The sequence below is a fragment of the Mastigoproctus giganteus genome, chromosome 6 (genome assembly GCF_048544385.1).
Source record: "Mastigoproctus giganteus isolate SK-2022 chromosome 6, ASM4854438v1, whole genome shotgun sequence".
NCBI classification, from domain to species: Eukaryota; Metazoa; Arthropoda; class Arachnida; order Uropygi; family Thelyphonidae; genus Mastigoproctus; species Mastigoproctus giganteus.
In genome coordinates, this window is record NC_143580.1 from 209,099,708 (window position 1) to 209,124,419 (window position 24,712).

General features: G+C 37.6%; 1 protein-coding gene across 4 annotated transcripts in view; it reads left to right on the forward strand.

Moving 5' to 3' along the window:
• LOC150084913 (poly [ADP-ribose] polymerase tankyrase-like) overlaps positions 1–24,712 on the forward strand; it is a 1,170,388-nt gene that overhangs the window by 781,678 nt on the left and 363,998 nt on the right. For all 4 annotated transcript variants that reach the window (XM_090376702.1, XM_090376704.1, XM_090376701.1 and 1 more), the window contains 2 exons: positions 667–785; positions 23,981–24,203. In XM_090376702.1, the coding sequence (XP_090232828.1) occupies positions 667–785; positions 23,981–24,203 (342 nt within the window). The remainder of the gene's footprint in view (positions 1–666; positions 786–23,980; positions 24,204–24,712) is intronic.

Below are 24,712 nucleotides of genomic sequence, written 5' to 3' on the forward strand. Positions count from 1 at the left end.
CTTGTGCCTAAGATTTGTCCTGTTAGCCTATTTATCCTTAATTCTGCAAAGCAAATCCCATCAATTGCTGCTCCTTTTCTGAACATTACGTGACATGGTGAAGTGTTGAATATTTCTTGAGTACCATATAAAATTTTATAACACTTGAAGCACTGCATTACATTTTAGGCATATTTGATATTCAAATGCAATATAGTACGTATGTTATGTAACTTGTTTTACATGAAATCTAGCAGGTTTGTGTTTAGTTTTTTACATATCTAATAAGGCTTATTTTTAAGTTATGCATGAAGAAGTTATTATATCCACTCAGTTAAAATAGAACTTTTACAGTGTTTTGGTGCTGACTGGGCTAGCCATGTGGGTAAAGTGCCTGCCTGGCAACCCAAAGATCGCAGCTTCGAATCCAGTCTCGGGCTCTGGATCAGAGTAGAAAATGCAAAAAGTTTGGGAGATGCATTATGGCCACAGAAGCCGATGCACCAACAACTAACAAAAAAACAAAACAAAACTGTTTTGGGTAAATATCCACGACTTGATGAACATAAAATAGTCATAGTAACATAATTGAAATAGAATTCATCTGAAAATAATCATCATAGATCACGTGTAGTTTAAGTGCCTGTCTAATTTATTTTCTTCATTTTCATTTTTTGTTGATCTTAGGGAACCGGCTTTGGGTAAGGTAACACAGCTGCTCGCCTGTCACAATGCGGATATTAACGATACCGACTCTACAAATTCTAACTCTGCCCTCCATTATGTTGTTTGCAATAGATCTCCAGGTAAATAGGTTCTTATAATTATCATTTAATATAATTGTCTAGTTTTATTGTTGTTTACAGTTTTATCTGTGGTCCTGAAATAATACATCAGTGTTCGTAAGCATATTGCTTGATTAGACCTGCACATTTCAAAGAAAAAAAGATCAAGATGCGCACCCATTTTTAACTATTTGGGTGGTATATTGGCCGCAATGAAGCAGTTTTAGTAGTGGCAAATGATGCAATAAAGTATGATTATAGAGCAACAGCCAACAAAAAAATTACCCACCTCACCCTCCAAGAATTTGTTTAGCTCTTCCTTGCATTTATTCAAACTACCCACTTCCACAACAGCAGATAGAAGTTTGTTCCAACAATCAACCACCCACATTCTGAAAACAAACTTCTACACATTTATCCTGCAACCATTCTTTTTCAATTTGAATTTATGATCCCCCTCAATGTGTGTAATCTCAGCAAGAGGAAGAATGCCATCAGCACTGAATTTGCCCAATCCATTCAAAACTTTAAACATCTCGATTAAATCACCTCACAAGTGCCTAGTCTCCAGATGCTGCAGTTGCAGAGCTGAAGCCTTTCATGGTAAGAGCACCCTCTTTGTTTCCCTCACCAGTCTTTTTGCCCTTCTCTGTACCTGTTTCAACAGCTACATCCTTACTAAAATGAGGCCTCTGGACCTGTATGCAGTTCTCAAGATGTGGCACCCAACATGGCCTTGGACAAAGGGATAATCACCTACTTATCCCCAAAACCTGGAAGTCTGTTTGCACAGCTCAGAGATGTATTTATATGGATTAAGCAATTACCCCAGGTTTTTTTCAGTTTCCACTAAGCTGAGTGTATTATCACACAGATGATATATTAGTCTGGTATTACTGGTATCCATATCCAGTACTTAGCATTTGTCAGTGTTAAATCTTAGTTCCCATTTCAGCCTGAATTTTTTTGATCATGTTGAAATATCTTACCTTGATTACTGTAATGAACCATCCTCCCAACCTTTGTGTCACTGCAAACTTAGACATTAAGCCTGATATATCTTTATCAGTATCGTTAATAAATATTGTAATCAATATTTATTAACGATACTGATAAAGCTTTACACATTCTTTTCAGGGCAAATTTGATTGGCAAGGCTCTCAACTTTACTCCCTCTTAATGTGTCTGGGCAAAGTTAGATACTTTCAAATGGGCCCAGCACTGTACCCTCGAACTCTGCTAATAACGTTCGTCCTCGAAGAGCAGTGCCCATTGATAACTACTCTCTGTCTTCTCCAACTCAGCCATCTCTTTGTCCATAGCAGTAACTTGCCCTTAATATGATATTCCAGTTTGTGGAACAGCCTTTTATGTGCAACAGTATTAAAAGCTTTCCTGATATCCAAGTATACGATATAAAAATTATTATTTTTAGCATGCAGTTCTCTTGACACTGTCATCGTATCCACTAAGTTGGTCAGACAAGTAACAAATTGAGGATAGATTCACATATCTCCAGTCCATAGGGATCTTCCCTGAATCCAGGGATGCTCTCATAATTATCTCTTATGCTGCTTCCTCCTGTATTATGGTAAGCTTCAATAATTCATATTTCACTTTCCTTCAGTTATCACAGAGTCATTTAAGTTTGATAAACTTCTGCCATCTATTTCCTTAAGAATTCCTTATTTATTAATGCAGATGCAAAATACCTATTCAATTTGTCCTCAGTATTAGCAGAGTCATCAAACCATTGACATCAAGGGACCCTGTGTGATTCAGTTCCTTCTGCTGATAATATAAGCATAGAAGGCTTTGCTGTTATTCTTTGCAAGAGACTTCTCATAATCTGCTTTAGCTTGCCTGACCTCCTTTATGACTTGATTACAGACAAATTTATATCTACCATAGGCTTTTGGCATCACCTGATAATTTATATGCATCCAATGCATTTTTGTTCTCTGCAATGTGTCTCAGTAGTTTGTGACGTTCATTTCGGTCCAACCCTTGAACAGTATTTCTTTGTTGGTATAAAATCCTTGTAGCCTTTTTGATTACTTCCCATTTAGAATTTGGTGATGGTAACATCATCAGTAGTCACTCTTATGTAAGGAAAAGCATTTTCTCTTTATTCTTGAAAATAGCTATGTCTTTGAATCACAGTGTATTAATGTGGAATTTAATTAAAGACATAGCTATTTTCTTTATTCTTGAAAATAGCTATGTCTTTAATTAAATTCCACATTAATACACTGTGATTCAACAATCACAGTGGGTCTTTTACCTGCAGATTCTTAATGCATGAAGGATCACTGCTGGTAACCACATGAAGAGTATTGCTTTCCCTTGTTATCTTTCTACCATGCTGCAGTAGAAGACAGCCATCCAATAAATCCAGAAATTCTTGCTAGCATGTGATTGACCAAACCGCAGGTTTCAAAAAATCTATCAGCTGCTGCAATTACTCCCCTGAATGCCTCCCATGCACAATTTGCTGTTGGTAAAATCATCAGACAGTCCCATTATATATAATTCAAAAGCTATCTTTAGACCACTGTAGTAGTCGCACTTATGAAAGTAAAAGTCCTTTCCTTTATTCTTGATAATATAGTAGTAGTAATTGAGGCATGTAATGCAAGAAAGCAAGCTTATGTAGCATTAACCCCAAAAAAAAAAAAAAAAAAAAAATCACACATCCATTCCCTTGACAAATTTGTCCAGTTCCTCCTTGAATTTATTTAAGCTATCAGCTACCCACTGGCTAAAGGCAAATTTCTGCACATCTATTCTCTATCCTTCCTCAATTTGAACTTAACCCCTGGCATGGTGCCGTGAAGGGTATTGTATGGTCGTGGTACCTGCGTGTACTGGTGAACTGTACAATAAAGATCTTATGCTCCCTCAGGTTCGTAATCTGAGCTAGAGGTAGAATCCCATCAGAATTGGGCTTGCTCATCCCATTCAAGGCCCTATACACATCAATCAGATCAAGGTGGTGCCTCCGTAGCCAGGTGGGCAGGAGCAGCAGTGTGTGGCACACACTTCTTGATTAGATCAGGATTCGAGCCCGTGACCACCAAATACAGAGGGTGCGGAAAGGTTGGGGAAAGACCACTGCATATCCCCGGAACAATATGGCCTTAGTTGCTAATGCTCCTAAAAAACCAAATAACAACAACAACCTCGCAGGTGATTAGTCTCCAGACGCTGCAATTTGCAGAACTTAATCCTTTCTTCGTAATATCACCCTTTCATTCCCTTCACCGACCTTGTCCTTCTCTGTACGTGCTCAAGCAACTCTACATCCTTCCTAAAATGAGACCTTCAGACCTGTATACAGTACTCAAGGCATGGCCTGACCATTGCCTTATACAAAGGAATAAGCACCTCCTTTTCCCTACTAGCAAAATTCCGTATTTCACTGACAATTCCCATGATCTGCTCTGGCAGCCTCTCTGCAGTGCTCAGCAAACTTTGTTATACTCATAACAATCTTTAGGATGTCAACACTGCTACTCTCAATTTTATTTTCATAGGTCTTACGTCACACCAGACTAACTCAACATTGCACTGGGAACCCATGTTGACTGATACTTCAATTTAATTTGCTTTCAGTTTAATCTACTTGTTAACAAAGGGTATAACCCCTCCTGTTCTTCCTTTAGGTATTGTACTCCTCATATTCTGATTTAGCATTGCTGAGTGACACCATGTCTCCGATATCTCCACAATGCCCTCATTTGCCAACTTAATCAATATTTAAATTTCATGAAATTTATTTACAGTGCTATCAGAATTAATGCACATGAAGTATTCAAGCACTTATTCTGACTCTTAGTTATCTCAGTGCAGCCCATTTATTTACTTGTTCTGTTATAACTGATTGGAGGGCTTAAAATTTCTGACACCTTGCATTAACCCCAGGGGCTCACATCTGGTGGGTATGGGCTTGGCACACCCAGGGTCCTGAGCTGGATATCATCATTCTTCTCTTTCTTGGTGATTTCTTTTTGACTCTCTCTCTCTCTCTCTCTCTCTCTCTCTCTCTCTCTCTCTCTCTATCGGAAAATATATTTTTTTTTTTTGGCTGTTGCAGCATAAGCCTTAGGCTTTTTTCACCCTATAGCTAATAATAATAATAATTCCAGGCTGCTTCATGTTCCAATGAAAGTAGCACAAGAATCACTTTCACCTCTCACTGTGGTTCTAGCTATTAGTTTGTCCCCCAAAGCTAGCAATTTCCAATCACCCATCACATTGTTGATAGCATTAGCAAATAGATTTATACCCTGTCCCATTAATTATACCCCACTACCATCACAAAAGAGGTTCTGTTAATAAGCACAGACCACTGAGAAAAATTTTTCCTATGAGCTTTACACATTCTTTTCAGGGCAAATTTGATTGGCAAGTCTCTCAACTTTACTCCCTCTTAATGTGTCTGGGCAAAGTTAGATACTTTCAAATTCAACCCTAACTCACAACATTGCCGTGTACTTCTTAAGTAAATCATCAGATCTCTTACTCTTAATATCATTAGTGCCAAATTATACAATATTATCAGCTGCCATGCCCTTTAAAGATATCTGCTTTACAACTTCATCAATTTTTGTGCTTTGCAGTCTTACCCTGGTCCTATTCATCTTATCCTTGTTGCAGAATATATTTCCTGTTTCCGTGACAATAACTGGCCCCAGGTGTCAAGTGTTATAGTGATCAAGCGATTCTCTGAGTGATTTCTAGAGTTCTTTGTTCTTTGTTAAGGTTTTTTTACATTCCCATTAAGTAATAGTAACCTTAGTCTTACAAATTGTAAGTAAGTTTTAGATAGGAGGGGGCTTAGAGGGGAACAGGCATTCTGTGTGTTATCAGACACTCAGTCTGAAGCACAGATGGATCCAGTATCTTTCTATTTCAGAAGATTTAGGAGAAGTCCGGTTGACCTGCCTCCCTAAAATCCTCTCATGCACAACTTCTCATTGGTAAGCCCTGTTACGTCAGTTAGGTGGCAACAAATGAGCAGAGTGGTTCCCTTCAAGGTGCCTGGTCAGCGTGAAGAGGAAAAGACAAAACCCTCCAGCACATGACAGCACAACGAAACAAATGGCCCTCAGTTCCCAGCGGCTTTCACTCCCCCTCTTACTGCAGCGAGAGGATCAGAGTGGAAGCAGAGGGTGCAAACAATCTCTGGGTACGATCAGGCTGCCATGCATGGAAACTGAACTTGGCCTGTTACAACGTAAGATTGCTAATTGGTGAAGACAGGATATTAGAGCTGGAAAAGAAATTAGAAAATGTGAATTGGAATATCATCGGTTTGGCTGAAACAAGAAGAAGAAATGAATCACATGAGTTTATCAAGTGAAAATCTGCTGTATACCAATGGAAACAGTGAAACGAGTGAAGGTGGAGTTCGGTTTCTGTTCCATAATGATTTAAAAAACAACATTTTGTAATTCAAAAGTACATCACCAAGGGTGTCGAGACTACTACTCAGGATTTCTAAGAGGTATAAGCTAAAGATTATAATGATTTATTCACCAACATCGAGCCATGACGATGAAGAGGTTGAAGAAATGTACACCAAAATTGAGAGTCTTCTAGACGAGCAGAAAACTCACTACACTATCATTATGGGGGACTTCAATGCTAAGGTTGGAAAAAGGCAAAACAGCGCAGAAAGAGTAAAAGAGGTTATAGTAAATTTTGTAATTGGTTGTTGTTGTTATTTGGTTTTAGGAGCATTAGCAACTAAGGCCATATTGCTCCGGGATATACGGTAGTCATTCTCTGACTTTTCCGCATCCTCCGTATTTGGTGGTCACGGGCTCGAACACCGGTCTAATCAAGAAGCGTGTGCTACGCACTTCTGCTGCTGTCCACCTGGCTACGGAGGCGCCTCAATGGAATTGTAGAGGCTTTTGCAACACAAAAGATAATTTATATGATCTCATCAAACACTACAAACCAGCTCCTCAGGAAACTTATTTAAATTCACACGTGTGTCCTACCTTTAAAAATTACACTATTTTCAGATGAGAGGAGTGACTTGCCAGCTTGTGGAGGGGTGGTGGCAGTTCTTATTAGAAACAACATTCCATCCAAAGTCGCAGTGCTCACTGTAATTGGCACTACTCTTACAATAGCATCTCTCTCTCTCTCTCTCTCTCTCTCTCTCTCTCTCTCTCTCTCTCTCTATATATATATATATCCCTCTCCTAATTTGTTATTCTCTTCAGGTGACCTAGAAAATCTAATAGACACGCTACCATATCCGTTCTGCTTGCTCGGAGACTGCAATGCCCATCATCTGTGGGGATCTCCAACAATCAACCAGAGAACTAATAGAATCACTTCTTGATGTTTGTCAACTTACCCTTTTGAATGCTGGCGAGCCTACCTGTATTCATTTCCCTACAGGAACCAGGAGTGCAATAAATCTTTCAACGTTTCTCTCTTTATATATATATATATATATACACACACACATATAAATATACACCAGTACAGAGTGGTTTTTTCTTGAAAATCTAATGAGTAGTGATCATCTACCGATCCTCTGAAAGCTGGAAACACGGGTAAACCCCCCCCACTTCTCTGCATTGCTACACTTGGAAATTTCATAGGGCACATTGGAATGAATTCGCCTCTGATACCCAATCTACTGATGAAATAGTGTAATCCCAGTCCGTAGATAATGTCACAGAACACATAACTAATCAAATATTGCAAATCTTTGCAGGGGAAGAGCAAACACAGTAAATACTCATGGAATCAGGATTGCACACACACACACACACACACACACACACACACACACACACACACACACACACACACACACACACACACACACACACACACTAATCAGGAGGGGGGGAAGCTTGGAACTTGTTTTGCAAATTCCCCACAACCAGTAACTTAATTACCTTTAAAAGGATGAAAGCCAAATTCCGCCAAATAAGATGAAAAGCGAAAAAAAAAAAAAGATTCACTAATTAGCTCTTCCTCAAGGACACAGACTGCAGAATCATCTCGAGGATAATCCTGATAATCTATATTATTATTAGCCATATGGTGCAAGGAAGCCTAAGGCTTTTGCTGCACCAGCCAAAAAAAAAAAAAAAAAAAAATCCTGAGTTACCCCTGTGTGTGTGTGTGTGTGTGTGTGTGTGAGTGAGTGAGAGAGAGAGAGAGAGAGAGAGAGAGAGAGAGAGAGAGAGAGAGAGAGAGAGAGAGAGTCAGAAATTGAAAGGAATCACCAAGAAAGAGGAGAAGAAGAATGATGATATCCAGCTCGGAACCCTGGGTGTGCCAAGCCCATACTCACCAGGTGTGAGCCCCTGAGGTTATCAAATACTAACCAACTCTACTAACTTCAATAACTGCTTGGTCACTGTTGGCATAGCTCCTGCCTCCGTGTGGCAGGGCTTGTAACCTGGGAGAAGAAACTCCCTCTGCCAGGGCTAAAAGGAGTAAAATCGAACATTAATGATTTCCCATGATTAGAGCCAAAGAGCTCTCAACACGAAAATCATGAAATGATCATGACTTCTCGTTGTTGAAAAGGCTGAAAAAGGATGCAAACAAGCAGGAATCTCTGGCTTTCCTGATAATCCATTCTCTATCTTCACAACCCGTCAGGAAGCTTACCCCTTTTTTCATCATACAACGATACCTTGAAAATGCAGCTCATCGCCAATAATGGTGAAACATTTCCAATCTGGGGCCATTCCTAATAGAGATCTCTCACCCAAGATGCTGTTGTTATTGTTATTTGGTTTTTAGGAGCATTAGCAACTAAGGCCATATTGCTCCGGGAATATACGGTGGTCATTCCCTGACCTTTCCGCATCATCCGTATTTGGTGGTGATGGGCTCGAACCCCGGTCTAATCAAGAAGCGTGTGCTACGCACTGCTGCTCCTTCCCACCTGGCTACAGAGGCGCCACCCAAGATGCTGAGCTACTGCTAAGACTCACTTCTTTAAGTGGAATTTCAGTTAAACCCCCATAACACCCTGAATTCTTCCAAGGGAGTGATTAGTGAATGGGATCTATTAAACATTTCTGAGACCAGGAACTAAAGGATCAAAATGTAACACACAAAAAGAATCATGATATGAAATGACAGCACAATAGTCACAACAGGTAGCATAATTTTAACCTTCAGTACATCGAATCTACTTGCCTCGGTCAAAGCAGATTATTTAAACTGCCATGTTCGGCCCTTTATCCTGAATACCCTAAGATGCTAAAAATGTCAGAAATTTGGTCACTCCCAGACAGCATGCCATGGAGATGCAACATATCCAAATTGTGGGTGCAAAACTCATATTCAATCAGATTGCAATGCACAAAACCTCAGTGTCCTATTTGCAGGGGCAACCATCTAGCAACTCTAAAGATTCTGATCTCTGGAAGTTAGGGAGAAAAATACAAAAATATGACTCTGAAAATAAAGTGTTATATCAAGAATCTAGAAAACAAGTTAAATTAGGCATGTGAAAAAAGCACTTATGCTTCAGCTATTCACACTCACCATCAGTAGCATGTCAGACAGAAGTGTCACTCTCCAGACAAATTGAAAGCACACTGGGCTCGATCAATACTATCGACCCAGCTTACATCTAAACCAAAGCCAGTAGATCAAAGTAGTATTAAACCACTCACGATTTCAACTCAAACCCACTGTAAAGTAGTAGCAGAAACATCAGATCCTGTTGAGGTTAAACAACCATACTGAACAAGCATGGATACCAATGTTGTGGCCAACCAAGGACTTCTTGAATTACATGCAGAGAATTCCAGTGATTCAGGATGCTCCATTTTTTTCCAAGGGGGGGGGGATCTAAACTTGAACTAAGTATAAACAACCCACTCATAAGAAGCAGACAGATTCATCATCCTCTTACAAAACCAAATAATGGAACACATTCAATGGAACTGTAGAGGTCTTCGCAGTAACTTTGATGATATTCATGAATTAATTCACAACTACTACAAACAACTTGCAGGAAATGAATTTGACACTTCTGGTCCCAGTTTAAATCAAAAATTATACTATATTCAGTCAAGACACAGCTGACACTAATAGTGTTCATGGAGGAGTAGCATTACTCTTGGATTGAAGTCTCCCCTTTGATGAATCCCATTGGAAACCTCCTTAGAAGCAGTTGCCACACATGCTGTAAGTGATATTACTCTGACACTGGTTTCAATGTATCTTCCACTTAATCATCAGTATAGTTATTCAGGAAATCGAAGACATTATTTTGCAGTTGCCATCTCCATTTTTTTTTTTTTTTTTTTTTTTTTTTACTAGGAGACTTTATTTCACACCATCCACTGTGGCGTTACCCTATCTCAGACAGACTAGGAAAGCTTATCGAAATGCTGATCAACAGACAGAATTTAACATTACTAAATATTGGCTCTCCTACATGTATATTCATTTCTCTACAGGTTATTCATATGCAATAAACATTTCCATTTGTTCTCCAGTCCTCTTTCCAAGAATTGATTGGCATACTCTGAGTTATAGCAGTGACTAATATCCATTAATCTGCAAAATTCAAACATCCTATTCCTTCCCAACAGAAATCCAGTTAAATGTAAATTTTCACTTACTGATTGGACAAAATACAGAATGCACATCACAAATCAAATGTTGATAGCCATGTCTGTTGCCATTCCACAATATCAAGTAAGAAATGGTCGAAAAATAAATTACTTGTGGAATGAAGATTGCAAAGGAAGAGTAAAATAAAGCAAGGAACCTTTTTTGCAAACGTTCAACCACTTCCAATCTTATTAGTTAAACTTCTTAGAGCAAAAGCTTGTTACATCAGATGCAAAGCAAAAAAAAAAAGGAAAGTTGGATTAAATTTGCTCCTTCAGGTAATAAAAATACTGATATCAAATTTATATGGAGAAAAATAAAATTCTTAAACACCAAATTTCCTCCTTTATCCACCCTCACTATTGAACTGGAAAGGATAAGAGCTCTCTACTCCTACAGAAATATCAAATGCACTGGGAATCGTATTTTCTCAGTTATCTTCTTCAAATGCTTATGATTGGTCATTTCAGAAAATTAAAACTGTTACAGAGAAATCCAGACTGAATTTCAATGACACTTCTGCTTTGCGTTATAATCAACCATGCTTGAGCTGTAGCAATCTCTTACCAACTCAAGAAACATTGGTGCTTGTTGTGATGGGATATACTATGTAATGCTCCAAAATTGGGGTTAAACGTTACTATCTCCACTAGTGATGTTTTTCAGTTGAATCTTCTCTGAGAATACATTCTCAAGTGCCTGGCATAAGACTTATTTACTGGCAATTGCAAAACCTGGTAAAGACCATTCTGTTCCTCACAAGTACAGGCCGATATTTCTTACCAGCTGTCTGAGCAAAACCATCAAGAAAATGATAACTCACCATCTTCTTGGTACCTTGAATCCAAAAACTTGAGTTAAGAACAATCAATTTGGATGCTGAAAAAAATCGATCATCATTGGATCTCATGAGTAAGGCCTGTGCGTTCGTCAAAAAGGAACATTTTGTCATTGTCTGTCTTGATGTTAAGATTGCGTTTGACACCATGGCGTTTCGGCATCTTAAAGGATCTGCATTCTCCGGGCCTTGAAGGTCATTTGCCATATTTCCTACATCAAAGATCCTTTCAAATTTGTTATTGTGGAACTCGCTCTAAAACATTTGTCCAAAAAGAAGGAATCCCACATGGGTCTGTTCTGAGCGTCACTTTGTAATTAGAATGAATTATATAATCGAACTTATTCCGAAAACTGTAGATTCATACCTTTACGCCGATGATCTCACAATTTCCTGTCATTCTCAAAACATAAACTACGTTGAGCGACAACTGCAAATATCAATTAATTGTATCCAAACACGGATTACACAAAATGGTTATAGAATATCCAGCTAGAAATCTAATAGAATATTCAACCAGAAATCTACTGCCATTCACTTCTGCACCAGATGTAAAATGCATCCTGAACCTGAACTCAGCTTGGATAACTGTCCTCTTCCAATAGGCAATAGTATTCATCTACTAGCCTTAGTTTTTTGCAGCAAGTTAAACTTCCAAAAGCACACTGAACATTTCAGGACTGCTTGTCAAAAAAACTACATACTCAGAGTCTTATCAGCCACAACCTGGGGATCAGATTGTTACAGCTTGCTTTGCTTATATAGATCCATAATCAGATCATGCATGGACTATGGCTTTATCTCGCCTCAACCCTATTCAACATTCAGCTTTTAGGGCAGCTCTAGGTGCTTTCAGAACGTATCCAATGCAAAGTTTATATGTTGAAGCCCAGGAAGCTCCTCTAAACATCAGGAGAAAAATGTTGCTACTGAATGTTACGGGCGCCTCCGTAGCCAGGTGGGAAGGAGCAGCAGTGCGTAGCACACCCTTCTTGATTAGACCGGGGTTCGAGCCCGTCACCACCAAATACGGAGGATGCGGAAAGGTCAGGGAATGACCACCACATATCCTGGAGCAATGTGCCCTTAGTTGCTAATGCTGCTAAAAAAAAAAAACCAAATAACAAACAATAACAATAACAAACTGAATGTTACTACTATATGATATTAGTTACTACTATACAACCAAGGTCCAAAGCCAGGCACCCATCCTAATTGGTGAATAATTTATGATCTACAGTTAGTGACCTTTTATAGAAACAAACCGCAGGCAATTCATCCTGCTGGTATTTGGCTAAAGGAACTAGCAGAAGACTGGAACATACACTTCAATTAAGTCCTCCAAAATCCTATAGATCCCGACACTTCATCATCTGTGATCCTTTCAACATGTGACAATTATTTCCGCCAATGCGGAAAACACTCTCTATCAGACATTAACATCCAACAGTTACCCATTGTGCATACTCAATGTTATCCCGACTTTGACTTTGCTGAAATATATACTGATGGATCAAACTGTGAGATTGGATCGGGTGTAGCAGTGGTACTACCTGGGACTACCTTTTCTCTATTTCTTCTCACAGAATGTAGTAGTTACACCACAGAATCATATGCCATAAAGCTTGATCTAGAAAATATTTTCCATCTGTCAATTCAAAAGAGCATAATATGCACAGACTCATAAAGTTCCTTTTTGGCTATGCAAAACACTTTCCACCTATTCATCCGTTAATAAAGCTTATCAGAAATTGTTAATTCAGCACAGAGAGCATCAGCTAAAGGTTGTCTTCTGCTGGATCCCAGGCGATACTGGAATACCTGGAAATGAAATTGCAGATGATGCTGCCAAACACCCATCTGGCACAGTTCCAGCAAATTTCCTAGTACTGTTCACAAATTATAGAATGAATATTTAAAGTATATGTAAAGGTTGATCGACACTTCAGTGACAAACAAAAATTCATAATAAGCTCCTTCAACTCAAACCTGTATCAGAATTATAGGCTTCCAGCTTCATTACAAACAGTCAAAAAGAAGTAATTCTAGCCAGAACCCAAATAGGCCATACTCATTTAAACATCTGTTCCTATCATAAGGTAATGATTCACCTCACTGTAATCACTGCCACATACCACTCATAGTCAAACATATATTTCTGGAATGTGCTTTATATGATAATGCCTGTCTAGTGTCATTCAATTCTCTAGCAAATAGTAACAGTAATAGAGGCATGTGATGCAAGAAAGCAAGCGTATGAGCTTATGCAGCATCAGCCAAAAATAAATAAATAAATTCAATAAAATAAATTAATAAAAAAATATAAAAAAATTCAACAACCATTCCCTCTAAAAGTTTGTCCAGTTCCTCCTTGAACTTATTTAAGCTCTCAACTTCTGCAACTACAGATGGAAGATTGTTCCAGCAATTAACCACCTGCTGGCTAAAGGCAAATTTCCACACATCTGTTCTATAACTGTCTTTCCTCAATTTGAATTTATGCCCCCTTAGGTTCGTAAAATATATACTGAATTTAGTATATATTTACGAACCACCAGAATTCAGTGTGCTCAACCCATTCAAGACCTTATACACCTCAATCAGATCACCTCGCTGATGCCTAGTCTGCAGCCACTGCAATTTGCAGATCTTAAGCCTCTCTTGGTAAGAGGATCCCTTTATTCCCCTCACCAGTCTTGTTGCCCCTCTCTATACACGCTCAAGAAACTCTACATTCTTCCTAAAATGAAGGTGCCAGACCTGTGCGCAGTACTCAAGATATGACCTGACCATTGCCTTATACAAAAGGGATAATCACCCCATTTTCCCTACTGTCAAAATTCCTGTATATCATTGACAAAACCCCATGACCTGCTCTTGCAGCCTGCCTGCACTGCTCAGAAAACTTCATATCTGACTGCACAATTACTCCCATGTCTTTTTCATTTTCTACCACCCTAGGTGTAGTACACACAGTTGGTATGTTCCTCTGGGGTTACTTCTACCCATATGCAGTACTTTGCATTTGTCAAGGTTAAACTTCAGTTGCCCCTTCTCAGCCCATCTTCCCAAATTTTGTAGATCCTATTGCAGTAGCACACTGCCATTACTGTCATTAACAAGCCTGCCAACCTTTGTATCATCTGCAAAATTCGACACTAAGCCTAATATCCCTTCATCAATATCATTGATAAATATGCAAAGCAACAGTGGACCCTGTTGGACGCCACTAATAATATTAGTCCAGGAAGAGCAGTGGCCATTGATTACCACCATCTGCCTTCTCCCACTCAACCACCCTTTTATTCATTGTAGCAACTTACCCTTAATACCATTCTGCTTTGTATAGTAGGCTTTCATGCACAACAGTGTCAAAAACTTTCCCGAAATCCAAGTTTATGATATAAAAATAATTTTTTGTTCATCCGGTTACTTTGAAACAACATCATAGTATCCAATCAAATTTATCAGACAAGACTTTCCCTTAACAAACCCGCGCGCCTCCGTAGCCAGGTGGGAAGGAGCAGCAGTGCGTAGCACACGCTTCTTGATTAGACCGGGGTTCGATCCCGTCACCACCAAATACGGAGGATGCGGAAAGGTCAGGGAATGACCACTGCATATTCCTGGAGCAATATGGCCTTAGTTGCTAATGCTCCTAAAAACCAAATAACAAACAACAACAAACCTTAACAAACCCAGGCTGTCTGAATTATTGCTGCGGTCTTGTCTAGATGATACGGCAATACATCTGTAACCAGTGACTCCATTATTTTACCCAGAACAGAAGTTAAACTAAATGGTCTGTAATTGCTCGTGTCACCCTTTGAACCCCCCCCCCTTGTGAATTGGGGATACATTTGCACATCTTCAGTCCGTGGGGACTTCCCCTGAGCCCAAGGATGATCTCATAATTATGGCTAATGCTGCCTGCTTTAATATAATTGGATTGATCCCATCCACCCCAGGTGCCTTCCTTATGTTTAACTTCAACAATTTCTCCTCCACTTTGATCTCTGTTATTATAAAATCATTAAGCACACTGTTAGAATTCGATAAACTTCTGGCATTTTCCTTCTTTAATAACTCCTCGTATGTGAATGTAGTTGCAAAATACTTGTTCAGTTTGTTTTGTATTTGAGTAGGATCATCAACAGTCGAACCATCGATATCAAATGGGCTAATCTGATTCATCTCCTTCCTTTTAGAGTTTATATAAGTAAAGAAATTCTTGCTGTTTTTCTTAGCATCCTTTGCCAAACATTTCTTGAAATCTTCCTTCGCTTGCTTAATATGCTTTGTGACTTGATTACAGACTAACTATATCTGCTATAGTCTTCTGTGTCGCCTGATAATTTATATGATTGCATGCATTTTTCTTTCCTGCCACGAGTCTCATTAGTTCATTTGACAACCATTTAGGCCTAAACCTTTAAAAAAAGTCTAGAAGCTTCCATGATTAATTCCTTGAATGCTTCCCACTTAGAATTTGTCGTTCTAAGTAATCACCTTTACGGAAGCAAAAACCCTTTCCTTTACCTCTGATGGTAATTATATCTTTAAGTAAATCCCACATCAGTACACTGTGATCACTGCCATCTAGTGGCAGTGATCACAGGAAAATTCTTAATACACAAATGATCACTGCTGATAACCAGATCAAGAGTATTACCCTCTCTGGTTGCCTCTGAAACATGCTGCTGGAGAAAACAGTCATCCAGTAAATCCACAAAAGTCTTGCTAGTGTGCAAGTGACCAACCCACATGTTCCAGTAAGTTAATCTGTGAAGTTAAAATGCAGCATTAGAAAACATTCTCATTTACTAGCCCACTCTTATTTCTCTGTACGATTGTTCGTTGTACTCATTCGAGTCATTAGGCCTATAACACAGTCCTATTCTTATTTTTGCTTTCCCCGTGCATATGTCACCAAACTGACTTAACATTGCAGTGTCCATCTATTTCAACTGAATGCACTTCGTTTGATTTTATGTTATGATTTTAAAGGAACCTTTGTTGCTTAGGCATATCATAGGCAAAAAAATTAAACCTCAAAGAATTTTTCTAAAATGAATAGGATTATATAACTGCTTCTGCAGCAACCAAACAGGCAGCATGAACCATTTTCATAGGTGCAATGTCGTCTCAGTAGCCTTTGCACTGAAATCCCTTTCAACAACAACTGACATATAGTTTGACTACTGTTGTTGTTCTGTACAGAGTGTATGGATGTCAGTGTCTCTACTGTGCAAAAGTAGTGCATGTGTACTTCTACAAATCTGAATGTTTTGCAGGATGGCACGAACACTTTCTAATTCTTGATTCTTATATTTCCTTCATTGGCTTTTAATGGTTGTATGGATTTCCAGAAACGTTATTGAAAGTTTTATTGATGACTTTCTCGGCACCTCCGTAGCCAGGTGGGAAGGAGCAGCAGTGCGTAGCACACGCTTCTTGATTAGACCGGGGTTCGAGCCCGTCACCACCAAATACGGAGGGTGCGGAAAGGTCAGGGAATGACCACCGCATATCCCGGAGCAATATGGCCTTAGTTGCTAATGCTCCTAAAAACCAAATAACAAACAAACAAACAAACGATGACTTTCTCGAAGAAATAATGGACAGTCTGAAGTACAGTCAAATCTCTATATAACAACCCCAGGGGAAAGGGAAAAATGGTTGTTATATTGATCGTCCATAAAATCAGCATGAAAACAAGTAAAAGCTTGAAAAGTTATGTAATTCTAATACAGTATAGTATAATCTTATTTATAATATGTACTACAGTATTAAACTGAAAATTGTGATTGTAAATTTTGCATTGATTGTAGACTGCAGTAAGATTACAATTAAATTGTAAATTTCTCTACATAGGCTACATGCCTGTCAAGACCTAACAAGAGAATTGTTTCATGCTTTAAAATAATCTGTCAGAACACACTGTTTAAATGGTAGAACATGTTTTAAAATAGAATTTTGAAGGTGCACAATAGCAGTTATTTCACTTTTGCTTGAGAAAATTGACATGCAAGTTCTAATCCTTGATGAGCATCTTTCACTGAGACTTCTTATTCAACCACAGTGGGTTGTTTCTCTTTATTCGTGCATATCCTGAGAAACTTTCAATTTCCTCATCCACTTCTGCATAATTATTGAAGCTTATATTTTCCTGTAAATTTAGGTGTTGATGCACATGCCCAAATATTTCTTCCCTATTAACAGACCTTTTCAATTAATTAACTGGTCTTTTCAATTAATAGGGTCAGAAGCAAATGAAACTTTGCACATTGCATCTTTCAAGGCAGTAAATCCAGGACATTTGAAGTAGTTGGAGATCACTTTATCATCAACTTCATCCTATGCTGAAATACATCAGTACATAAATACATTACCTGCAGAATGTTGATTTCACATTGAATTTTGCTTTCAAGACAAATCACAGTTTTGTTTAATATCATTCTTCAGCAGTTTTTCTTAAAACACTGGAACACACCTTGATCAAGTGGCTGAAGAATTGATGTCATATTTGGTGGTAGGTACTCGACACTGATTGCATGTAGGTCATTTACTTGACAATGAGGCTTGCAGTTATCCCCAAAGAGCAAAATTTATCTCTTCTTCTTACTCATCCTGCGAACATAAATTTCAGATCCATCCTTCGTAAATTTGTGTTGTCATCTATGCCTTTTGGTTTGTTCAATACACAGTCAGTAATGTCTTCAAACTTTTAAAGCATCGCATCTTCTGGACTTTCCCACTGATTAAAAGAAGAAGGTTCTCTGTGCCAGACATGTTTGCTGCTAGGAGAACTGTAATCCACTGTGTCCTTTTTTTCCACCACTACATTTCTTGCCTTTAAATGTGTTTTATCCAATAGCAACTAAAAAAAAAAAAAAGTCCAGTTTCATCATTGAATATGTCATATAGCAAAATGTTTTTTTAGCAATTTTCCTTCCATTCCTTTGTAGGATTATATAACTGCTTCTGCAGCAACCAACACAGGCAGCATGAACCACTTTGTAGATTCAATGTCCATGGCTGCAACTTTGCCCCGCACTTTTTTGAAAGATAGCCCATGACAAGTCTTAAATTTCCTACTGAACTATTCTTTGGAACTTTTAAATTCTTCAGTATCCATTCGATGTGTGAACGATTCAGCCTTATCTTTTAAAATATTATCATCTATGGACACGTTTTTTTGCACACATCATCAAAAGTACCTTTTCAAGTTCTGGATACTTTGCCTTTTGTGCTTAAATCCTACCTAGTGCAGAAGATTTCTCTAAACTCTCAATCTTTTTCTGATCTTTCAGAATAGTGAACAGATTACTCTTAGGAATGCTGAACTGTTTGGCAATGGGAGTCTTAGAATGCACACCATTATCTACATCTTGCAAAATTCAAATTTTATGTGCAGTTGGGAGAACTATCTGATTTCTTGGAGCCATACCAATAAACATACACTAACTGATGAAATGAACTTCTAGCCCATGTTCGTTTCATTCGTACTGTGAGAAAAGAGCATGGGAAATCTTAACAAATTTCTCATAGTCAGGCTGTAAGCTTGTTGATTACTTCAATACAGCCACTCCACGCCTTGCGTAATACTTGACTTATGGAAAATCTAAATCGTAAATTTTTGCCGGCCGGTGCAAACTCAAAAAAATTGTGGGAACGTATTTTGCATCCTACAGGATGCAAAATATGTAACGTGTACCCAATAACACTTTTTTTTTTTTGGTAATTCGTTCAAAGACCTCGGAAGTTGAAATTTCCGCTATATAACTAAGCTGTTTATCTCTCTAAAATGTCATTTTTATAATGGAAATTGTGCTGCACTTTCATCGTTATCATATGTTCCGTTATAAGAATCAATTTTGAATGCCTTTGTGATATTTTTCTAAAACACATTTCTGGTGGTCACTATCATAAAACAATAAAATCAATTTGCACTTTCCAGTTCATTGGGCTTTTCTGTTAGCACAATCTGTTATAAATGGGTAGCATACTCAATTTTGTTGCATTTGCTATAATAACCGGAATTCTGTGTGTTTTTATGTTAGTATTATGGTGAAATAAGTTCCCCTTCACTGAAATCTTCAATCTTATAAAAAACATAAATAAATATTCAGAATCTCTTCATTCCTATTTTCTTATTACAATGGTGAAGGGAAAGGGATCAGTGGAAAGTGCAAGTGCTGGCAGTGCTAGGAAATTAAACAAAATTGATTTCGAAATGAAGGTAATTAATTAAGAAGACAAAGTTTGTCATCTATTGCATGGAATTAGTTCTTGTTGTCTCAACAGTGAATACTATTTTAAGGGACAGTGTATGTATAAAAGAACATATTAAAAGATCAACGCATTTAAGATCAACAGTGATCACAAAACAGCGTTCAGGTGCTATACCGAAGATGGAAAATCTATTAATAATATGGAGGGAAAATCAGATTCAGAACCAAGTGCCCCTGAGTCCAGTGGCTATTAAAGGAAAAGCAAGCATTATTTACGAAGATATTAAGGATACTTACGGCGAACCCCAAGCCTAGTTCGTGGTAAGCAACAGATGGTTTAATAGGTTTATGCATCATGCTGGTTTCCAAAACATTGAAGTATGCGGTAAAGGTGCCAGTGCCAATTCTGCAGCTGCAGAGAAATTTTGTGATGTGTTGGAAAAAGCCCCTTCTAAATCTCCACTGCCCTTAATTTCCACAGCGCTGTTGCTTATCAGCTGGAGATGTTAATTCTGCCAATGATGTGCAAAATGTAAAACTTCCTGACGTTATGCATGTCTCCTCTCTCTTTTTGTAATTTTATAATTTTGAAATCTTTGTAATTTTGTTCACTTGTATAATTTTTTTCTGTGCATGAGATAAAAAAAATTGAATAAATAATTCTATTTACATGATCGTCGAACATTTCTTGTTTGCTTCAATCAAATTTTGCGAGTGCTGCCTATGCATTTAGGGAAATTCCAACTTACGTAGAGTTCTGCGGAACGCAACCCTTACGTAAGTCGGGGAGTGGCTCTATATTTGAAGCGTTCTATCATTTTTTATATTCACATATAAAAAATGTAAAAATTCACATTAACAGGTAGAAATTTATGGTTGTTATTGAGAAATCCTTTTATTTTTAGTGTCATTATACTGAAATGTAAAATAGCATTAGGTTAATGAGAAATTGGCTGGGACCAACCACATAAGACATTATGTGATAAGATGTCAAAAAGAGGGTCACTATAAAGTGCTTTGATTATATTTTATATTGCTTAATAAATAGACAAATTCTGTATGATCCAGTAAATTTTTAATAATAAACGATAAATGACATGGAGCTTTCAGGTTTAAATGGACCCCTTCTTCAGCAAAATTCTATCTGTTTAATTTGTCTCTTTATCACGTTAGAATTTTGCTGAAGAAGGGGTCCATTTAACCCTGAAAGCTCCATGTCATTTATCGTTTATTATTAAAAATTTACTGGATCATACATAATTTGTCTATTTATCTACTATGGAATCTAGTACAACAGGCCCATTTATTTACATATTGCTTGATTTTCAATGTTTTTTTGTTTTTTTTCCCACCCCTTCTTTTTTCTTTTTTCTGTCCACCTCCCCCATTTAATCTTCACATTTTTTGCTCTGTGTAATTAAACAGTACTGAACCCTGGCATTCTTCTTTCTCTAGTTATTGTTATTGTTAAGCTAATTCCCGAATTGATCACAATAAGTTGCATTCACTGTAGATTGTGTATTATCTGGATGAAAAGTTTCATAGATGTTTGCCGACCGGGCTAGCCGAGTGGGTAAAGTACCTGCCCGGCAACCCAAGGTCGCGGGTTCGATTCCCGCCTCGGGCTTGGATCAAAGTACTGCAAAAACCTTGGGAGGTGCAATATGGCCATAGAAGCCGATGCGCCAACAACTACCAAATCAAAAATCAATCAAATCATAGATGTTTCATTCCGGGGGCAGAAATAGTTTTTTATTATTATTATTAGCTGTATGGTGCAAAGAAGCATGAGGCTTTTGTTGCACCGGCCAAAAAAAAAAAAAAAAAATTTCTGAGTTACCCTTGAGAGAGAAAGAGAGAACAAGAGTCAGAAGTAGAAGGGAATCGCCAAGAAAGAGAAGAATGTTGGTTTTCAAAAAGAGGATTAATTTTAGATGTTAGCTTGGAAAGATTGTGAAAGAAAAAAGAACTGTACCTTTGCTTCCTATTTAAATGCTTATACATATGCTTCCTATAAAATGTCCAAAAGGGCAACAAGATTAGTGAATGGAACAAAGGGGTGCTCTTACGAAGAAAGGCTTAAGTTTTGCAAATTACAGTGTCTGGAGACTAGGCACCAGCGAGGTGATCTGATAGAGGTGTATAAAGCCTTGAATGGTTTGAGCGCCGACCGGGCTAGCCGAGTGGGTAAAGTACCTGCACGGCAACCCAAAGGTCGCGGGTTCGATTCCCGCCTCGGGCTTGGCTCAAAGTACTGCAAAAACCTTGGGAGGTGCAATATGGCCACAGAAGCCGATGCGCCAACAACTACCAAAAAAAAAAAAAAAAAAAATGGTTTGAGCATGCTCAATGCTGATGGGATTCTTCCTCTAAATAATCACCTGAATAATCACCTGAGAGGGCACATAAATTCAAATTGAGGAAAGACAGATGTAGGATAGACGTGCGGAAATTCGCCTTTAGCCAGCGGGTGGTTGGTTGGTTGGTTGGTGGAACAGACTTCCATCCCTTGTCGTGGAGGTTGATAGCCTAAATAAGTTTAAGGCTCAGCTGGACAGGTATTTTGAACGAACAGAGGGGTGAAGTGGTAGTGGGTTTTTTTTTTTTTTTTTTTTTTTTTTTGGCTGATGCTGCATAAGCTTGCTTTCTTGCATCAAATGCCTCTGCTAATGCTAATGCTAAAAGACATTTTTAAGACAAAAATCAATGGAATATAAGCATGCTTTTTTTTTTTTTTTTTTATAGCCTCAATTATTACAGCTTCATTTTGATTGAATGTGACAGATCCGTCTTAAAAGAACCTTTGTCACAAGCAGTTTCTAAAGACGTTGCTATTTCAGCTTGTAGATATCTGAAATAAAACTATTTTTAGAAAAAAATGATGTCATGTTTGTATGCAGAAGATAAATGGCTGCCCTCATTTTGTCAACGATACATAACACTGCACATCCTTCCACTCCCCACACACTTTAAATCTCTGGCCTACACAGAGTTCTGTGCTGCACAACACGAAGATGGGGAGAAACACCTGGTGCCATCAGACAACTAACACACTTTGCACTTGCACTTGTTCTAATTTTGTGAATTAAAGATAGAAATCTAGTTGGAAGAATTGCATCTTGGTGAAAGATTCAAGAAATACCACATAGTTACATCTTATAAATAATTAATATTTAAAATTTCTGAAGACTTTCTGAAATGTTTTGACATGTAGTTTTATACATATATCAGCCTATGGCGGTGAACCATGTGTGGCCCATTCCTTCACATTGTGCAGCTCATGACCATAAAGGTAGCCCAAAGTCTTACTATAATACATACCCCGAATTTAAAACTAGCATGTCACAAAATATAGTTTTATATTTACTTTTGAAGATATTCGTTTATAGCAATATTTGATTTTTCATTATGGCTTTCTTATGTTTTATGAATCTTACTCAGGATTTAAAAATATTATTATAACCATATTCTATACAAATAATCATTTGGTGTTATGTAATATTTGTTAGATTTATGTCTTTAATTAATTTTAAAAAATAATAAATAAACTATAATATCAACATTAGTAACAAATTTTAAATTCTCTTTCAAATTATGAGCAACTGTTCTTGCAGCTCTCGATTTATTTTCATTTCGCAAGAACCCATGTGGCCTGTGGCTTTCAATAATGTATATGTTTTGGCCACAATATGTTGACATTTCTGTATTAACTGATGTAAATTTACTGTAATGGGTGAGGGGGACCTTTGAACATCATATTTTGTTAGTCTTTTCTTTTTTTGATCTTTTGACCTGGACTATAGAGAATTAATGCAATGACTGGCAATCTATGGTTAGTGGAGAACTCATGGCATCCTTCCTCTTTCTCACAATATATACACATGAGGAGGTATAAATTCAGATTGAGAAAGTATGTTGCAGAAATGTTTTAACATGTAGTTTTATTCATTATTAACCCATGGGAGTGGGCCTTGTATGTAGATGTGTGGAAATTTACCTTCACTCAGAGGAGTTGTTGATTGGAACATACTTTCCTCCGGGGTTGTGAAAGTGGGTAGTTTGAATAAATTCAAGGAAGAACTAGACAATCTATTAGAGGGAACAAGATATGCGGGAAGTTTTTTTTTTTTGCTTGAATGATTTGCCTTTACTAATACTAATACATGCACATATATTGGACACAAAGCATATGAACCGCTTTCTGAGATGGTGCTTTGATAAAAAATTGGTTTATTTGTATTCCAAATTTTTTTCAGATCTGCTACATGTTGTAGAAACTATTACTGTAATCAAAAAAATAATTTTTGACCACTGTTAAAATAAAACTGATGCTCATTTAAAATATACACAAATCCTTATAATTTGAAGCTGTCTTGTGTAAATGCTTTCTATTATTCTATTAAGTTTTTAATTCGTGATACAGGACACCATAAATTATAATTTTACACAGTATACTTGTATTTTGTGTTACATTATGTTATGTGCCAGATCTTTAAGTTACTGTGTCATTTTCTCTTCCCTAGATAATCTGGAAACAGTAAAGAGCTTAATAACAGCTGGAGCTAATGTAAATATGGTAAACAGCTGTTGTCAAACACCTCTACATTTGGCAATTAATGCTTCAGATTATGGAAGTGATGCTTCTTATGCACTTGAGGAATATCTTTTAATGTGTGGTGCAAAAACAGATGCAGTAGACCATCATGGAAGAATTCCTCTTCACTATGCTTTTGTAAAAATTGGAGGGTAAGTAATACTTTAATGACACTTTTCATGTTCACTTTTTTCCCCCTAGAATACATTCCAAAAATTCACATTATTTTAAGTTTACTTTCTAACAGTAGTTGAGGTTGTTACTTCGTGTGTCTGTGATACCTCCTTAATAACATTTCTGTTTACAGCCAGATCGAAACCAAGTTTATCACAAACTCCCTCCATTCCTCCTTATGGAAATGTCCAAGACACTTGTATTGGAGTTGAAGTTAATTTTAGATCAAGGTGGCCACCATTTGATTTATCCTTTGATTGTTTAAAACTCATTTATTTACATTCTAATTGAAACTAACTTAGAATTTTTTGGTGGCAAACAATTTATGTGTTTCTCTCCCACCACTAGTATTTCAGTCGGACATCTTGTAAGAAGCTGTTACCACTCAAAATGCAGATCCAATTTGTTCCAAATGTTTCTGTTTACAGTCTGATTAAAACAAAATTTACTGTAGAGAATTGTCTATTTATTCTAAAATCATCATATT